Below are 14,378 nucleotides of genomic sequence, written 5' to 3'. Positions count from 1 at the left end.
GAAGAAGCAGGATTTTTAGATTTATTGCCCAGCCTGCAATTAGGTGAACTCAGCAGATTAGTAATAAAGTACTGACATCATTTTCAGCATGTCTGGGTGGTCGAAGGATTCAAGATCAAGTTCAGGGTTATTGTTGTTCAGTCAATCAGGTGTATACAGCTAAATGAAATAATGTTCCTGAGGGACGAAGGTGCAGAACAAAGCTCTGTTACCACCATCCCCATTCCTTATTAATGTGTTTGGATGGTCAGTGTGACTGGGGTGAGATTGGCTGTGGTGCCCTTCATACAGAGGATCTCGCTGACACTCGCAGCTAAGTGGACTGTTTGTTCCTGGTCAAGTTATTAGACTAACATCAGTGCGCACAATGCTTTACCGCACCAACTGTAAGACCAGGGTTCGATTCCTGCCACTGTCTGTAAGAAGTTTGTGCGTTCTCACCATGACCATGTGGACTTCCTCTGGGTGTTCCGGTTTCCAACCACCTTCCAAAGATGTACAGTTAGGGAGCATGCTGTGTTGGCATCTGAAAGATCACTTGCATCTGCCCAGCAAAATCCTTGTCTTGATTTGATGCAAATGATGCATTTCACTGTATGTTTCGATGCACATGTGACAAATAAAGCTAATCTTTATCTTTAGTAACCAGGATAATAGGTACTGAAAAGGAGAGGCTTTGAAATCCGCAGTGAAAGCTGGGAAAGTAAAATTATTAAATATTGGTACATATTGCAAGGAAACTAACAGATTTCCTAATATCAAAGCTGAGTTTCTTGTCATATGCACAAGTATGCCCAGGTCCAGTGAAGAACTTGCTTACAAGCAGCATCATAGGCATCATATAAGTAGGATTCAAAAGGAAAATGTTAGCATAAATTACACACAGTCTTTACATGAAAGAAAATAATTGAAAAAATTTCCATTTTATTGCAAAGTGAACAAAGTGGTCTAGTATTGCTATAAACACAGGAGGTTCTGCAGTGGCCTCTCCTGTATCATTGAGACCCAACGTAGATTGGGGGGCAGCTTTGTCAAGCATTTTCATCCGTCCACAACAGGGAAGGTTTCCCGGTGGCCAACCATTTCACTTCCACTCCCTGTTCCCACTCTGACATATCGGTCCACTGCTGCCTCTACTGACAAGATGAGGCCACTCTCAGGTTGGAGGAGCAACAAGTCATATTCACATTTTGGTAGCCTCCAACCTGACAGCATGAGCATCAATTTCTCCACCTTACGGTCATTTCTTCTGCCCCCCCCCCCCCCCACTTCCCCTTTTGCATTCAATATTCTGGCTCTCTGCTTACCCTTTCTCTTCTCCCATCATCTCCCTGCCCATCATCTCCCCTGGTGTCCCTCCTCCCTCCCTTTCTCCTGTGGTCCACTTTCCCTCCTATCAGATTCCTCCTTCTTCAGCCCTTTACCTTCTCCACCTGTAACCTCTCAGCTTCTTACTTCATCCCCTCTCCCCATCCACCCAGCTTCCCACTCACCTGGCTTCACCTCTCATCTGCCAGCTTGTACTCCTTCTTCTCCCCCCCCTCCCCCCCACTTCCTTGTTCTGGTTTCTTCCCCCTTCCTTTCCATCCCTGATGAAGGGACTCAGCCCAAAACGTCAATCCTTTATTCCTGTCCACGAATTCTGCCTGACCTGCTGAGTTCCTCCAGCACGGTGTTGCTGTACTGAGATAGTGATGAAGCTTTTGCTGGTTGATTCAAGAACTAAATGATTGAAAGGAATTTCATGAACTTATTGGTGTGGGACTTTAGGCTTACCGTCCCCCAGACTAGTTAATCTATGTACATTCTCATGTATTCAGGCCTATATGTGACCCCTGATCTAATAATGTAGTGTAACCCTGTGAGAAGGGTGACAAGCCATTGAGGTGATTATAATTGGCCAATTGTCAGCTTTACAAGCTATGAATGTTGCATGCTCAAGTTTAAAGAGTTAACAGAATACATGACTTCTAGAGTGATTTCTCTCAGTTACGAGAGGTCATCTCACCTGAATCTCAAATACTTGCATCACTTCTTACCATCCCCTCCCTCATTGGTAGTGTTGCTTTCACCATCTACCTTCTTGTCACTGTCCTGGCATTCCTGAGATATTCCTGCAAGATGGACGGAATTGGAAATGGGAATTGAATGGTATACAATAAAGACAGGATAAAAATGGATGGGAGTGATCTTCTATCAATAAAATCATTGTATTCATAAAAGATGTTATAACGAAGGTTAGCAGACAGTCGAACTTGGGAATGGCCCTAGCAGCAGTTATGAGGTGGTGAAATGTATAAATGCAGGGATTAGGCAAGTATATAGTAAAGGTATAATACATTTAATGATGGAATTTTAACAGTCACATAGTTTGTGATAAACAATTTTGTCAAACTGCAATCAGTTTGGAGCAGGATATTTTTCTGCGACTATCTAGAAAATAGAATGCGGCAGATGTTACTGGTAATGACTTTTGATTTGAATTTTATTCACAGTTTACTGTTGAATTAACATTTATCCAGTCAAAATCATGTTAACATTGAGTGTGGTCCTGTGCTTGCAAGGGATAGAGACCAAATAATGTCTTTAATTTAGACACAGGAAATGTTGACTGCAACGTGATGAGGTGGAGATGGTCTATGGTGAGCTTTCTGTTGATTAAATGACTAAGAGTTAATGGTAAATGTTCAGGAAGATCCTTTGTCCCACTAAGTGCAAGAGCTACAGTAGATCTGACAAAAGCCACAAGCTGCCAAAGAGACAGCACAATATTAAACACACGAGATTCTGGAAATCCAAAGTAAAGCTTACAAAATAGTCATAGCCAAAGAGTACTGCAGCACAGAAACAGGCCTTTCAGCCCATCTAGTCCATGCCGAACTATTACCTTGCCTAGTACCTGGAGCAAAGCCCTCCATAACCCTCCCATCTGTGTACCTATCCGAATTTCTCTGAGATGTTGAAATCGAATCCGTGTCCACCACTTCCACTGGCAGCTTGTTCCACACTCTCACCACCCTCTGAGTGAAGAAGTTCCCCCTCATGTTCCCCTTAAACATTTCACCTTTCACCCTTAACCCATGACCTCTAGTTCTAGTCTCATCCAACCTCAGTGGAAAAAGCCTGCTTACATTTACTCTATCTATGCCCCTCATAATTTTGTATACTCTATCAAATCTCCATTCATTCTCCTACTCTTTAGGGAATAAAGTCCTAACTTAACCAAGAAGGGAAGCAGGGTTAATCCTGGAAACTATAGACCAGTGAGTCTCACGTCAGTGGCAGGGAAGTTACTGGAGAGAATTCTTAGGGTTAGGATTTATGAGCATTTGGAAAACCATGGACGAAATAGGCAGAGCTAGATGGCTTTTTGCAGGGCTAACTTAATTAAGTTTGTTGGTGAGGTGACGAGGGTAGAGCTGTGGATGTTGTTTACATAGATTTTAGTAAGGCGTTTGACAAGGTCCTTCATGGGAGGCTCATGCTAGAAGATGAAGATGCATGAGATCCATGGTGAATTTGCCATTTGAATTCAGAATTGGTTTGCCCATGGAAGACAGGATAGTGGTCAAAGGGACTTATTCTAGCTGGAGGTTTGTGATTAGTGTGTTTCACAGGGGTCTGTACTTGGACCTCTGCAATCTGTGATGTATATAAATGATCTGGATGAAAATGTAGATGAGTGGGTTAGGAAGTTTACAGATGATACAAAGATTGGTGGTGTTGTGAATGGCATAGCTGACTGGCAAATAATACAACAGGATGTAGATCAGTTGTAGATATGGGTGGAGAAATGGCAGATGGAGTTTAATCCAGCCAAATGTGGTGTTGCATCTTGATAGGTCAAAGGCAAAGAGAGAATACCCTGTTAAGGGCAAAATTCTAAACAGTGTTAATGAATAGAGGGATCTTGGGGGTCAAGTTCAAAGCTCTCTGAAAGTGGCTACACAGATTTTTAGGGTGGTTAAGAAAGCATATGGCATGCTTGCCTTTATTAGTCGAGGCATTGAAGTTATGTTGCTGCTTTATAAAACTGCATCTGGAGTATTAGCTCTGGTCACCCCATTATTGGAAGGATGTCAAGGCTTTGGAGAAGGTGCAGTAGAGGTTTACCAGGACCTTGCCTGAATTAGAGGGCCTATGCTATAACGAGAGGTTGGACAGACTTGGGTTGTTTTCTCTGGAGCAGCGGAGGCTGAGGGAACATTTGGTAGAGGTTTATAAGAGGGATAGAAAGAGTAAACAGACAATATCTTTTTCGAAGGGTTGAAATCTCTACTACCAGATGGCATGTATTTAAAGTGAGAGGAGGTCATTTTAAAGGAGATGAGAGGGGCAAGATTTTTACACAGAGTGGTGGGTGCCTGGAGTGGTTACAGAGGGAGAAGGATTAGAGACTTTTGAGAGATATTTAGATACCCGCACATGAATGTGAGGCAAAATGGAAGGATATGGACATTGTGTAGGCTGAAGAAATTAGTTCAGTCAGGCATTTGAAGACCAATTTAATTGGTTCGGCATAACAATGTGAGCCAAAGGGTCTATGTTCTTTTCAATCTTTCCCTGTAAATTCGGTCCTTCCCTGTAAGTTCCGGAAACATCCTTGTAAATTTTCTCGGGGTTAAATATCAACGTCAGGGTCCTTGTGGCTAATCGTTCTGGAACCACAACCGGAGAGGCTGGTTACTGGGAGGCAGAGATGATTGCCCCGATCAGGACTAGGAGGATACTGTGATTCAAACATTTTTATAATGCCTGCCAAAGGCAGCAAGCCCAAGACACATAGTACAGGTGCCAAGAAGAAAGGTGACAAGAAGGGTGGAGGTGGTGAGAAGAAGCAGAAGAAGAAGAAAGCTTCTCCTGGTAGTGGATATTCTGAGTCCTGCAGCCATGTCCAACCTGTACTACATTGCACACAATGTGCCCTCCGCCCTTGCCTATTGAGGTTTCCCCTGGCCAGGAAGACCCAAAAGAAGGGAGGGAAATAAACTGATTAAATAAGAAAATATAAAGAGAGATAAACATCCAAATTTTCTCTGCACTCTTTCAATCTTATTGATATCTTTCCTGTAGGTAGCTGAGTAGAACTGCACACAATTGTACTTGCATGGAGCATTTGATAGAATTCCTTATAAGTGACGTTAGGGTCATAAAAGAACTACAGCCCAGAAACAGGCCACCTTGTCGATACTGAACTGTTATTCTGCCTAGCCCCACTGATCCGCACCTGGATCATAGCTCTCCTTACCCCTCCCAACCATGGTTTTATCCAAACTTCTCTTAAAGTTTGCAATCAAGCTAGCATTACCACGTCCACTGGCAGTTTATTCCACACACACTGCCCTCTGAGTTAAGAAGCTGTACCTCAGGTTCCCCTTAAATATTTCACCATTTGCGCTTAACCCATGACCTCTAGTTCTGATCTTACCCGATCTCAGTGGCAGATGCCTGCTTGCACTTATTATATCTATACCCGTCATAATATTGAGTCAAGTTGACGCTAATAGACCTGAAGGCACTTTGTTTATTTCCTGATCAGCTGATTGGCAAGGGACTGAATAAGAGACAGGGTTGGTTCACAAAACGGCAGGTTGCGACAAGTGGTATCCCCAGTGATCAGTGTTAGAGCCTTAAAACATTCACCATTTTATGACCAACGTTGCTAATGAAGGAGATTGTTATGCACCTAGGTTTGCCAGTGACACGCCAATATGCCATATTATAAGCAGTGTAAGCATTACAAGGAGATATTAATACATAGAGTAGATCTCAGTGGGGACAAATGTGAGGTTGGCAAAATGGAGGGCACAGTGAGCTTCCTGCATGCTGAAACATTTTATAAATTGGTGGTAGTTGCATTGTAAAAATATCCTGAACAGGTGCAGACTGTAAGAAGAAAGCATAGTCAAGTGATAGCCTTGTGTCCAGATGACAAGAGTAGATAGAATGGTGCAGGGTGCAAAGTCATGATTAGTTCTGGACTCCACGCCTTGGGAAGGGTTTTGTGATCTTGCAGAAGGATCACAGATAGACCATGATATTTGAATGGTGGTAGAGGGTCAGGAGGAGAAGTGGCCTCCAGTGATCTTTCTCCCCAAGTCCCAATCCTTTTGTTTCTTCCATTCTATTCATGTCGCACATGAACTCAGGTTTCATTGCCAAGCCCATTGCTTTCCTGTTGCTATCCTCTAGAAGTTATGTAGAATCACAGAGCCAAACAGCATGGAAACAGGCTCTTTGGCCCAACACACCCTTGCCAACCCATTTGCTTGTATTTGGCTCATATCCCTCTGAACCTTTCCATCTCACGTACCTGTCCGAATGTCTTTTATATGTTGCAATTGTGCATGCCTTTACCACTTTCTTTGGCAGCTCATTCTGTATACTCACCATCCTCTGTCTGGAAAATTTACCCCTCGGATCCCTTTTCAATCTTTCCCTTCTCCCTTTAAACCTACACACTCGAGTTTTGACCCCTTTACCCTGCAGGTAAGACCTTGACTACTCATTTTTCCTTTATTTGTCACATTAACATTGAAGCCTATAGTGAATTTTGTCGTTTACATCAAATCAAATCAGTGAGGATTATGCTGAGCAGCCCACAAGTCTTGCCCTAGAGTGCTACCTTACCTCGTTCCTCTTTTTACAAGCTGGTAGGTGATAGGCAAGGCCAGTTGAGGGATAAGGTGGTTGGGTGGAGTGGTGAAATGAAGTAAGAAGCTGGAAGGTGAAGGGCTGAAAAAGAAGAAATTTGTTAGGAGAGAAGAGTGGAAGAAAGGGAAGGAGGAGGGGCACCAGAGAAGGGTGAGAGAAATAATGAAGATGAAAAGTTTCAAGTTAGTTTGCACTTACTTTTGGAATACATTTTTACTAAGTCATCATTTGTGATTGTCAGTAATAGTTTCCATGTACTCTGGTGCGGACTGTGTGGTGTTTCCATGTTCTCCATGTCATCATGCAGGTTGTCCCTCAGGAATTACGATTTCCTCCCATGTCCCAACAACATGCAAGTTGGTGGGTTAATTGTCCACTGCAAATTGCCCCTAGTTTTACAGCTGAGTGGTAGGATCTGGAGGAGAGTTGATAGGTATGTGGAAAGAATAAAATAGGATTGGTGGTTGATGACCAGTGCAGACTTAGTGGGCCTGTTTCTGTGTTGTATCAAACCAAAGACTTAATTTCTAATCTTCTCCATTTCAGTAAAAGTGGGGAATGAGTTTGTGCGTTTCAGTTTTTTTTTATTCCGCTCACACTCCCATTAAATCTTCGTTTGTCAGATGCTAAATGTTTCATGGGCACCTGCTTCATTAGAATGGGCCATCACGAATCCCAGTCTAAGAGGCCACCACTGGGTGCTCTTAATGAGATGTAAAAGGATAACTCTGTAGAACTCTTAAAGGCTTCCAGGCAAGATGATTTATTGAAGCAAATGTGGGTTATTGATTGAGCTCTGTGGAGCAATATAATTACGCCATGATGTTTCTTTTTCCTAAAATTGTGAAGAGCTTGATAAATGGAAAAACTTGCCAGATTTGCCTTCTCTTTTCCATTCTTTGGTACAAAGGTCCACCTAATACTTATCCGTACCTCATTTTTCAAGAGAACATTTTCCTTTGTGTGTCCTTAACTGAATAAAACCTTAAGTTCTGAAAAATATTTCTTCAAGGGCACGCTGTTCTATGGCTGAATAAAAACAATCTGTGCTTTTCAGTTCCACGGGAACGTCAGTTGCTTTGAAAGAACCTCCACTCACAGAAATATATAATTCACAGCTGAATTCGCCTACCGGATCTGCCCAACCAATTTCCAATGCATCGATTGCAAAATGCTTATTTTATTTATTCATGAGATGTTGACTTTGCTTGCAAGGTTGGCATTTTAATGTCCATGCTTAATTTCCCCCCGCATTTCAGAGGCAGTTAATAGTCAGCCACATAACTGGAGCTAACTGGGTCAGGATGGCAGATTTCCTTGAAAGCTAATAGCTAACCAGATGGGTGTTCATAATGATCTATTTGATCATTGAGATTTATTTAATTGAAGTTAAGTTCTCAAGTTGTCATTACTCATTACTTTGATTCACTGGTCCAAGTCTCTGCATGCTTTTTCAGCAACGTAAGGACCTAGATACTACTGCATCCATCACGAAGTACCTTCACCATTTCTGCACTGTATAACTCTGACTCAGTAGGTTAAATAGCATCTGTCAAAAAGAGAAGCTGTTTGGGGTCCAGAATCCTCCTTTATTTTCTATTTTTGTTCCACTTCTCAGTACTGACAAGAGAGTTGTACCTCCAACGTCGAGCATAACATTAAGTCCTCGAATAGCGGCTAACATGTTTTTGGCACTGAAATTACTATTAGTTATCGACCCTGCCAGCTATTTCATCCATTTTGTACCACATTTCTCAGTTTTAACATTAATCCAATTTAAAACTACGTTGAAGGCCTCTTGTCCGAATATCCAAAATCTGAGCACATCCGAAAGGCCTGAATCTCATGTATTCACCATTCCTGCTGTACTGAATCATGAGATTTTTGGAGATGATCAGCTAGTTTTCTGATATTGTTGAGTCCTGTGTTGTAAATACAATACGTAAATGTGTCTTTCTATTGTACTTATAATGAAAAAGCACAGAATTGCGCACAAGAGAAGGAAAGATAAAGATTAGCTTTATTTATCACGTACATTGAAACATACGGTGAAGTTTGCGTCAGTTCAAATCAGGATTGGCTCTATGCAGACTGCAAGTGTCATCATGCTCCTGACGCTAACATAGCATGCCCATAACTCACTAATCCTCACCCAAATTTCTTTGGGCTGTAGGAGGGAAGCTGGAGCCCCCAGAGGAAGCCCACACAGTCACAGGCAGCAGCAGGAATTGAACCACTGCCCTCCTGCGCCACCCTTGTAACTCTCAGTGTGACCACATGGGTTTGCCAGGGATGTTTCAGTCTGCTCTCGAATCACGGTGGGTCACATTGGAACTAGCGTTGGTTTATTACGGTAACATATTGTTGCTGGCTCTGTAAAGCCATGTGGTAACCGCCATGCTACCGTGCTGCCACAAAATACATTGGGTATACAAATACACCCCCATCATGGAATGACAAAGATCAGTGTCTGTGGGCTGAATATGTACTTTGTACACCACCCACCCAATGAATTCAGACTGGAGATCTTGGATTGCACTGGGAATCATAATGTTGAAAAACAGTCAGTAATTCACCACAGAATGCAAAGACAGCTCTAAAACAGAATTATTAGTTGCCGCTGCTTATGACCCTTAGAGTTCCCAGGTTAAGTGTTCCTTTGTACCTTTGGAGCCATTTTCTTCAAGGATGAAGTCACCCAGCACTATTCATCACAGGTGAAGCCTTCCATGAGTTAGCACATCTAAGCCCAAGTTTTTTCTGCCGGTATTACTTGACCTTTTCCATTGCATTTCTCTCTCATCTCATTTATCCTTGTATCCTTATGAAAGCAGCTTTTTCTTTGTAAGGGGAAGGGAGCAATAAAAGACTATACTCCTGGGAGAGTTGAGCTGTAATAAGGGAAAGTGTTCTTCTGTCCTAGAGTTGAAATGGTTTGCAAGTCTTGGCAATGCTTGGCTGCTCTCCATTTAATATTAATGCCCTGTTAATAGTGTTTTACTTTCTACTTTTTGTTCCTTTGTGAGCTGCCAGCCATTAACTTTATTCACTTGTGACAAAGTGACTGCTGTTTACCATCTGCACTAAAATATTGATTTTTTTAAACTCTGATTTATAGAGGTGGACGGTTCACACATTTTCCTTCTTAGATTTATTGCCCATTATTTACAACAGTGAAACAAATGGGCATGAGGTACAGAATAGTTATAGGTCAATATTGAATCTAATAGAAATGTTTGCTTTTGTTTATAAAAAAAAGCACAACACAATTGTTTTATATTCTTTCAGCATAACCTTCATCTGACAAGATTGCCTTGGGACCTTCCAGTACAATATATAAATAATAGGGGGAGAATACATAAATTCAAATGCTGGAAATGTGAAATCGCAGCAGAAAATGTTGAAATATTCCAGTGTTTGTCCAAGGGAAGAATATTCAAACGTTTGAATTCATTCTCCTCAGCCATCGCCAATTATTAGGGTGACAGAGTAGTGTAATGCTTTACAGCACCAGAATGCAGAGTTCAATTCCCGGCATCGCCTGTAAGGAGCTTGTATGTTCCCCCTGTGACTACACCGGTTCTCCGATTTCCTCCCACGTTCCAAAGACGTACAGGATAGTAAGTTTGGGCACACTCTGTTGGTGTGGTGACACTTACACCAGCACACCTTCAGACTGTGTTGCCTGTTGAACAACACATCTCACTGTATATTTTGATACTTGTGACAAATAAAGCTAATCTTTAACTGTTGATTGGTCACCCATGAAAGAAACCAATCCTATTTATGTTTCAAAGTAGGGGTTTACGGAAGAGCTACGGAAGAAGTAGGACTTTTTCCACTTATCATCTCCCAGCTTCTCACTTCACCCCCCCCCCCCCTTACCTTCCCCCTCACCTGGCTTTACCCGTCACCCTCTCCTGCCCCACCTTCTGATTCTCATTTCTTCCTTTTCCTTTCCAGTCCTGACAAAGGGCCTCAGCCTGAAATGTCGACTGCTAATTCCCCTGCTTAGACGTTGCCTAACCTGCTGAATTCCTCTGGCATTTTGTGTGTGTTACTGTGGAAAAAAGTAAGATAATGATGGCTGTGGACATTAATATCAACTGATGGCTTGAAAGCAAAGAGAGTAACGGATGGAGCTAAGGAATGAAAGGAAAATCGGTGTCAGGTTTTTTTTATTACTGACTTACATTGTGAAATTTGTTGTTTTGCGACAGCAGAACAATGGAATACATAAAAAACTATAAATTATAATTTAAAAATATATATAAATTAAGTAAAAGTGTAAATAGAGAACAACATTAGTGAGGTTGTGTTCATGGGTTGGTTCATTTTCTATTCAGAAATCTAATGGCAAAGTGGAAGAAGCTGTTTCTAATACATTGAGTGTGAGTCTTTAGGCCATTGTACTTCCTCCCTAATGTTAGCAATGAGAAGTGGGCATGTCCTGGGTGACAGGGATCCTTAATGATGGATGCTGCCTTCCTGAGGCATCACCTTTTGAAGCTGGCCTGGATGCTGGGGAAGCTAGTGCCCATGATGAAGCCAGCTGAGTTTGCAACCCTCTTTAGCTCTTCTACCCTGGAGTACACAGAAATGGAGAAAATTGCAAAGATTGAATGGGGCAAGGCTACAAAAGAAAAGGCAAGGACGATGATTTTAAATTGAATTTGTTGAGAACAGGGTATTGAACTTGATACAAAAATTGGGAGAGATCTAAAACGTGCCACCAGTTCACTATCACCTGCATTAATAGCGTCATGCACAGAGCAAGCCTGTCTAAACGATAATCATCCTATAAATGCAACAAGACTGAACGAAGCCAATGCCTGGAAGTAATTCAATGCAAACCCTTATAGTGAAGTAAATGAATGTGCAGATAAGCAACATATTACGATGGGAAAATTTCATATTTAAAAAAAATATTCATTTTTATTTAAACCATTGCCTTTTCATGGTTTAGCGATTTTAAATAATAGAGAACTGATGCTATTTTGCAGCAGTACTCAGCTGGGAATATTCAAAATTGTGTTGGGATGGTGCACTCATTTTGCTTTGTGTTTTCAAAGAATAATTTGATTTCTCTCTCTCTCGTTTCAGATGCACCATCCTATTCAAATGAAACCTGCTGACAGTGAAAAGTCAAATGGTAAGCAAAGCATGGGCACTGACTGGGAGCTGGGTTTTCATGACTGTTCAGTTTATTTTTGTGCCCTCTCAAAGCACTGTCCCTTTTTTTTTCCTGACGGACTGAGAAGGTGGGTATGATTTCAAAGCTCATCGAGATAACTGGTGAGTGCCTGTGTGCCATTGACTGTGCACAGTCACAGGGAGGCACAGTGAAGAATTTGTACATCCTCCCCTGTGACCACATGGGTTTCCTCTGGGTGCGGTGGTTTCCTCCCACATTCCAAAGGCATGTGGGTTAGTAGGTTAATTGGTCACATAGGTATAATTGGCACACAAAAGGCTCATTGTCCAGAATGGCCTGTTATTGTGCTGTATTTCTAAAAAAAAACGAACTAAAAATGGAATAAGTAAGATCAAACATCTGTGCTGTTGACACTCAAATAAAATGCATCAAGAGTCAATGGTCTATGATCAGGAAACTGAAGGGACTGCAGATCTAGAATCTGGAGCAACACACAATCTGCTCTCAGCAAGTTGAGCGGCATTTCTGAGGGAAAGAAATCATCAAAGTTGATGGTCAAAACCCTGTGTCCTTTCCGCCCCCTTATCCCCGTTAGACACTGCTTGACCCACTGAGTTCTTCTAGCACATTGTTTGTTGATCTGTGATCAGGAACGAGATCTCTTGACATCTTAACCTAGCATGGAGGTGTCAGAGGTAAATGTAACACTGCGCTTCATAGACAGTCGGCGAGAGCACGTGAATGGAAGATGAATAAAGGTCTATGTGACCTAGATTGTGGGAAGGTTTGGGAGATAATGGCCAGAGCTTTCCTTGTCCTTAGACATAAGGAAATGTGATTAAAAAGAAGTTTTGTTGAGAAGGCAGAGTGGCAAAGAAGCTGACATTGTCACTGGGTTTGAGGCAATGATGGAGAGATTCAATACTCGAGGTATGGTGGAGATAACTTCAGAATCAGAATCACTGATATGTTGTGAAATCTGTTGTCTTGTGCCAGCAGTACAATGAAAGACAAAAAGAAAGTTATTATAAGTTACAATAAAAATGTAGGAAAAAAGGGCAATAGTGAGGTAGCATTCAGGGTCGTGCACAAATCTGATGGCAGAGGGTAAGAAGCTGTTTCTGAAACATTGAGTGTGTGTTCAGGCTCCTGTACCTCCTCCTCAGTGATAGTAATGACACTTGTGAAAAATGTAAGCATTTTTTGAGTTGGCTGCATTTGTCCTGTTCCTTAATATATGCTTCCTTCCTTATCTTTTGGAGAGTTCCTCATGACATTAAAATGTGGTTCACACTCTACCGCATTTTGTCAATCAGCCAAGATCTGGGAAAACTCATTAGATGGAGGCAAGGTCTCTTTCAGCCCATCTAGTGTCCAGTTTTGTAACCTAGTACACGAACGCACAAAGATATGTCTGACCCCACATTGGGGCCTCCATCCCAATGAGGATACCTGTCAAGGTTTTGGACCAGGACCAAATACAATTTTGGGAATTAAGAGCCGGGAAAGGCCACTCAAGCCCTTGAAGTCTGCCTGACTGTTTAATCAGATGATTATTAATTGCATTTTAATCGCAACTCCACATTGTTGCCTACCCAGATTAACCATTCACCCTCATTTTTATCAAATATCCATCTATCTATTGCTTAAAAATATTAAAGACTCTGCTATGAGAGAATTCTAAAGCTTCATGACCATCTGAGGGGAAAAATGCTTGCTTCATCTCCAACTTAAATAGATGACCATTTATATTGTAATCAGTGAACCCCCCCCCCCCCCAGCTCTAGGTTCCCCAACAAGTGAGAATACCCTTTCCACATACACCTTCCGGGTCACATTTTGATCAAGTCCCCCTCTTACTCTTCTAAACTGCAGCAGATACAATCCTAGCCTATTCACATTCCCTCATGGGCCAGTCTGCTGCTCCAGGTACTACTCTAGTAAACCTCTGAGTAGGTTCCTGCGCATTAGCATCTTTCATTAAATGAGGAGAGCAATCCCCCAGATGTGCTCTCTTGGCACGTTAGTGTAGCAGTTAGTGTTACGCTGTTACTGTGCCAGCAACCTGGGATCAGTTCTGCCGCTATCTGACATGGGCTTCTTCCAGGTGATCCGGTTTCCTCATACATCCCAAAGGCTTATGGGTTAGTAAGGGCGGAGCAGACTCAATGGGCCGAATGGCTGGCTTCTGCTCCTTTGTCTTATGGTTATGACACTTGCACACCCCGGATTGTGTTGGTCATTGAGGCAAGCGAGACATTTCCCTGTATGCCTTGGTGTGCATGTGACAAATACAGCTAATCAAATCCAATGCCCAGTATAATGAAAGCATAACCTCCCTACTTTCATATTCAATTCCCTTAGCAATAAACAATAACATTCTGCTGACTATCATAATTACTTGTTAATGACCAGCTTTGTCAGTCATAATCCACATCCTGCCTGCATGGACACAGAGCATAAAACTCACCTTGTTCGGCAAGCTCACGCAGAAATGTATACCAAACCGCTGATGCATACAAACCTTCAACCATCTTAATTTCACACTTGGTAGTTCCTTGTACATTTG

At 42.0% G+C, this 14,378-nt stretch overlaps 1 protein-coding gene across 14 annotated transcripts in view; it reads left to right on the top strand.

Annotated features, from left to right (window-relative positions):
• celf2 (cugbp, Elav-like family member 2) overlaps window positions 1–14,378 on the top strand; it is a 1,088,079-nt gene that overhangs the window by 960,727 nt on the left and 112,974 nt on the right. For all 14 annotated transcript variants that reach the window (XM_073066515.1, XM_073066516.1, XM_073066517.1 and 11 more), the window contains one exon: window positions 11,758–11,806. In XM_073066515.1, the coding sequence (XP_072922616.1) occupies window positions 11,758–11,806 (49 nt within the window). The remainder of the gene's footprint in view (window positions 1–11,757; window positions 11,807–14,378) is intronic.

The sequence above is a fragment of the Hemitrygon akajei genome, chromosome 14 (assembly GCF_048418815.1).
Source record: "Hemitrygon akajei chromosome 14, sHemAka1.3, whole genome shotgun sequence".
In the NCBI taxonomy this organism is placed as follows: Eukaryota; Metazoa; Chordata; class Chondrichthyes; order Myliobatiformes; family Dasyatidae; genus Hemitrygon; species Hemitrygon akajei.
The sequence above is the reverse complement of the archived record's forward strand: the minus strand, read 5'-3'. Positions and strand labels throughout refer to the sequence as shown.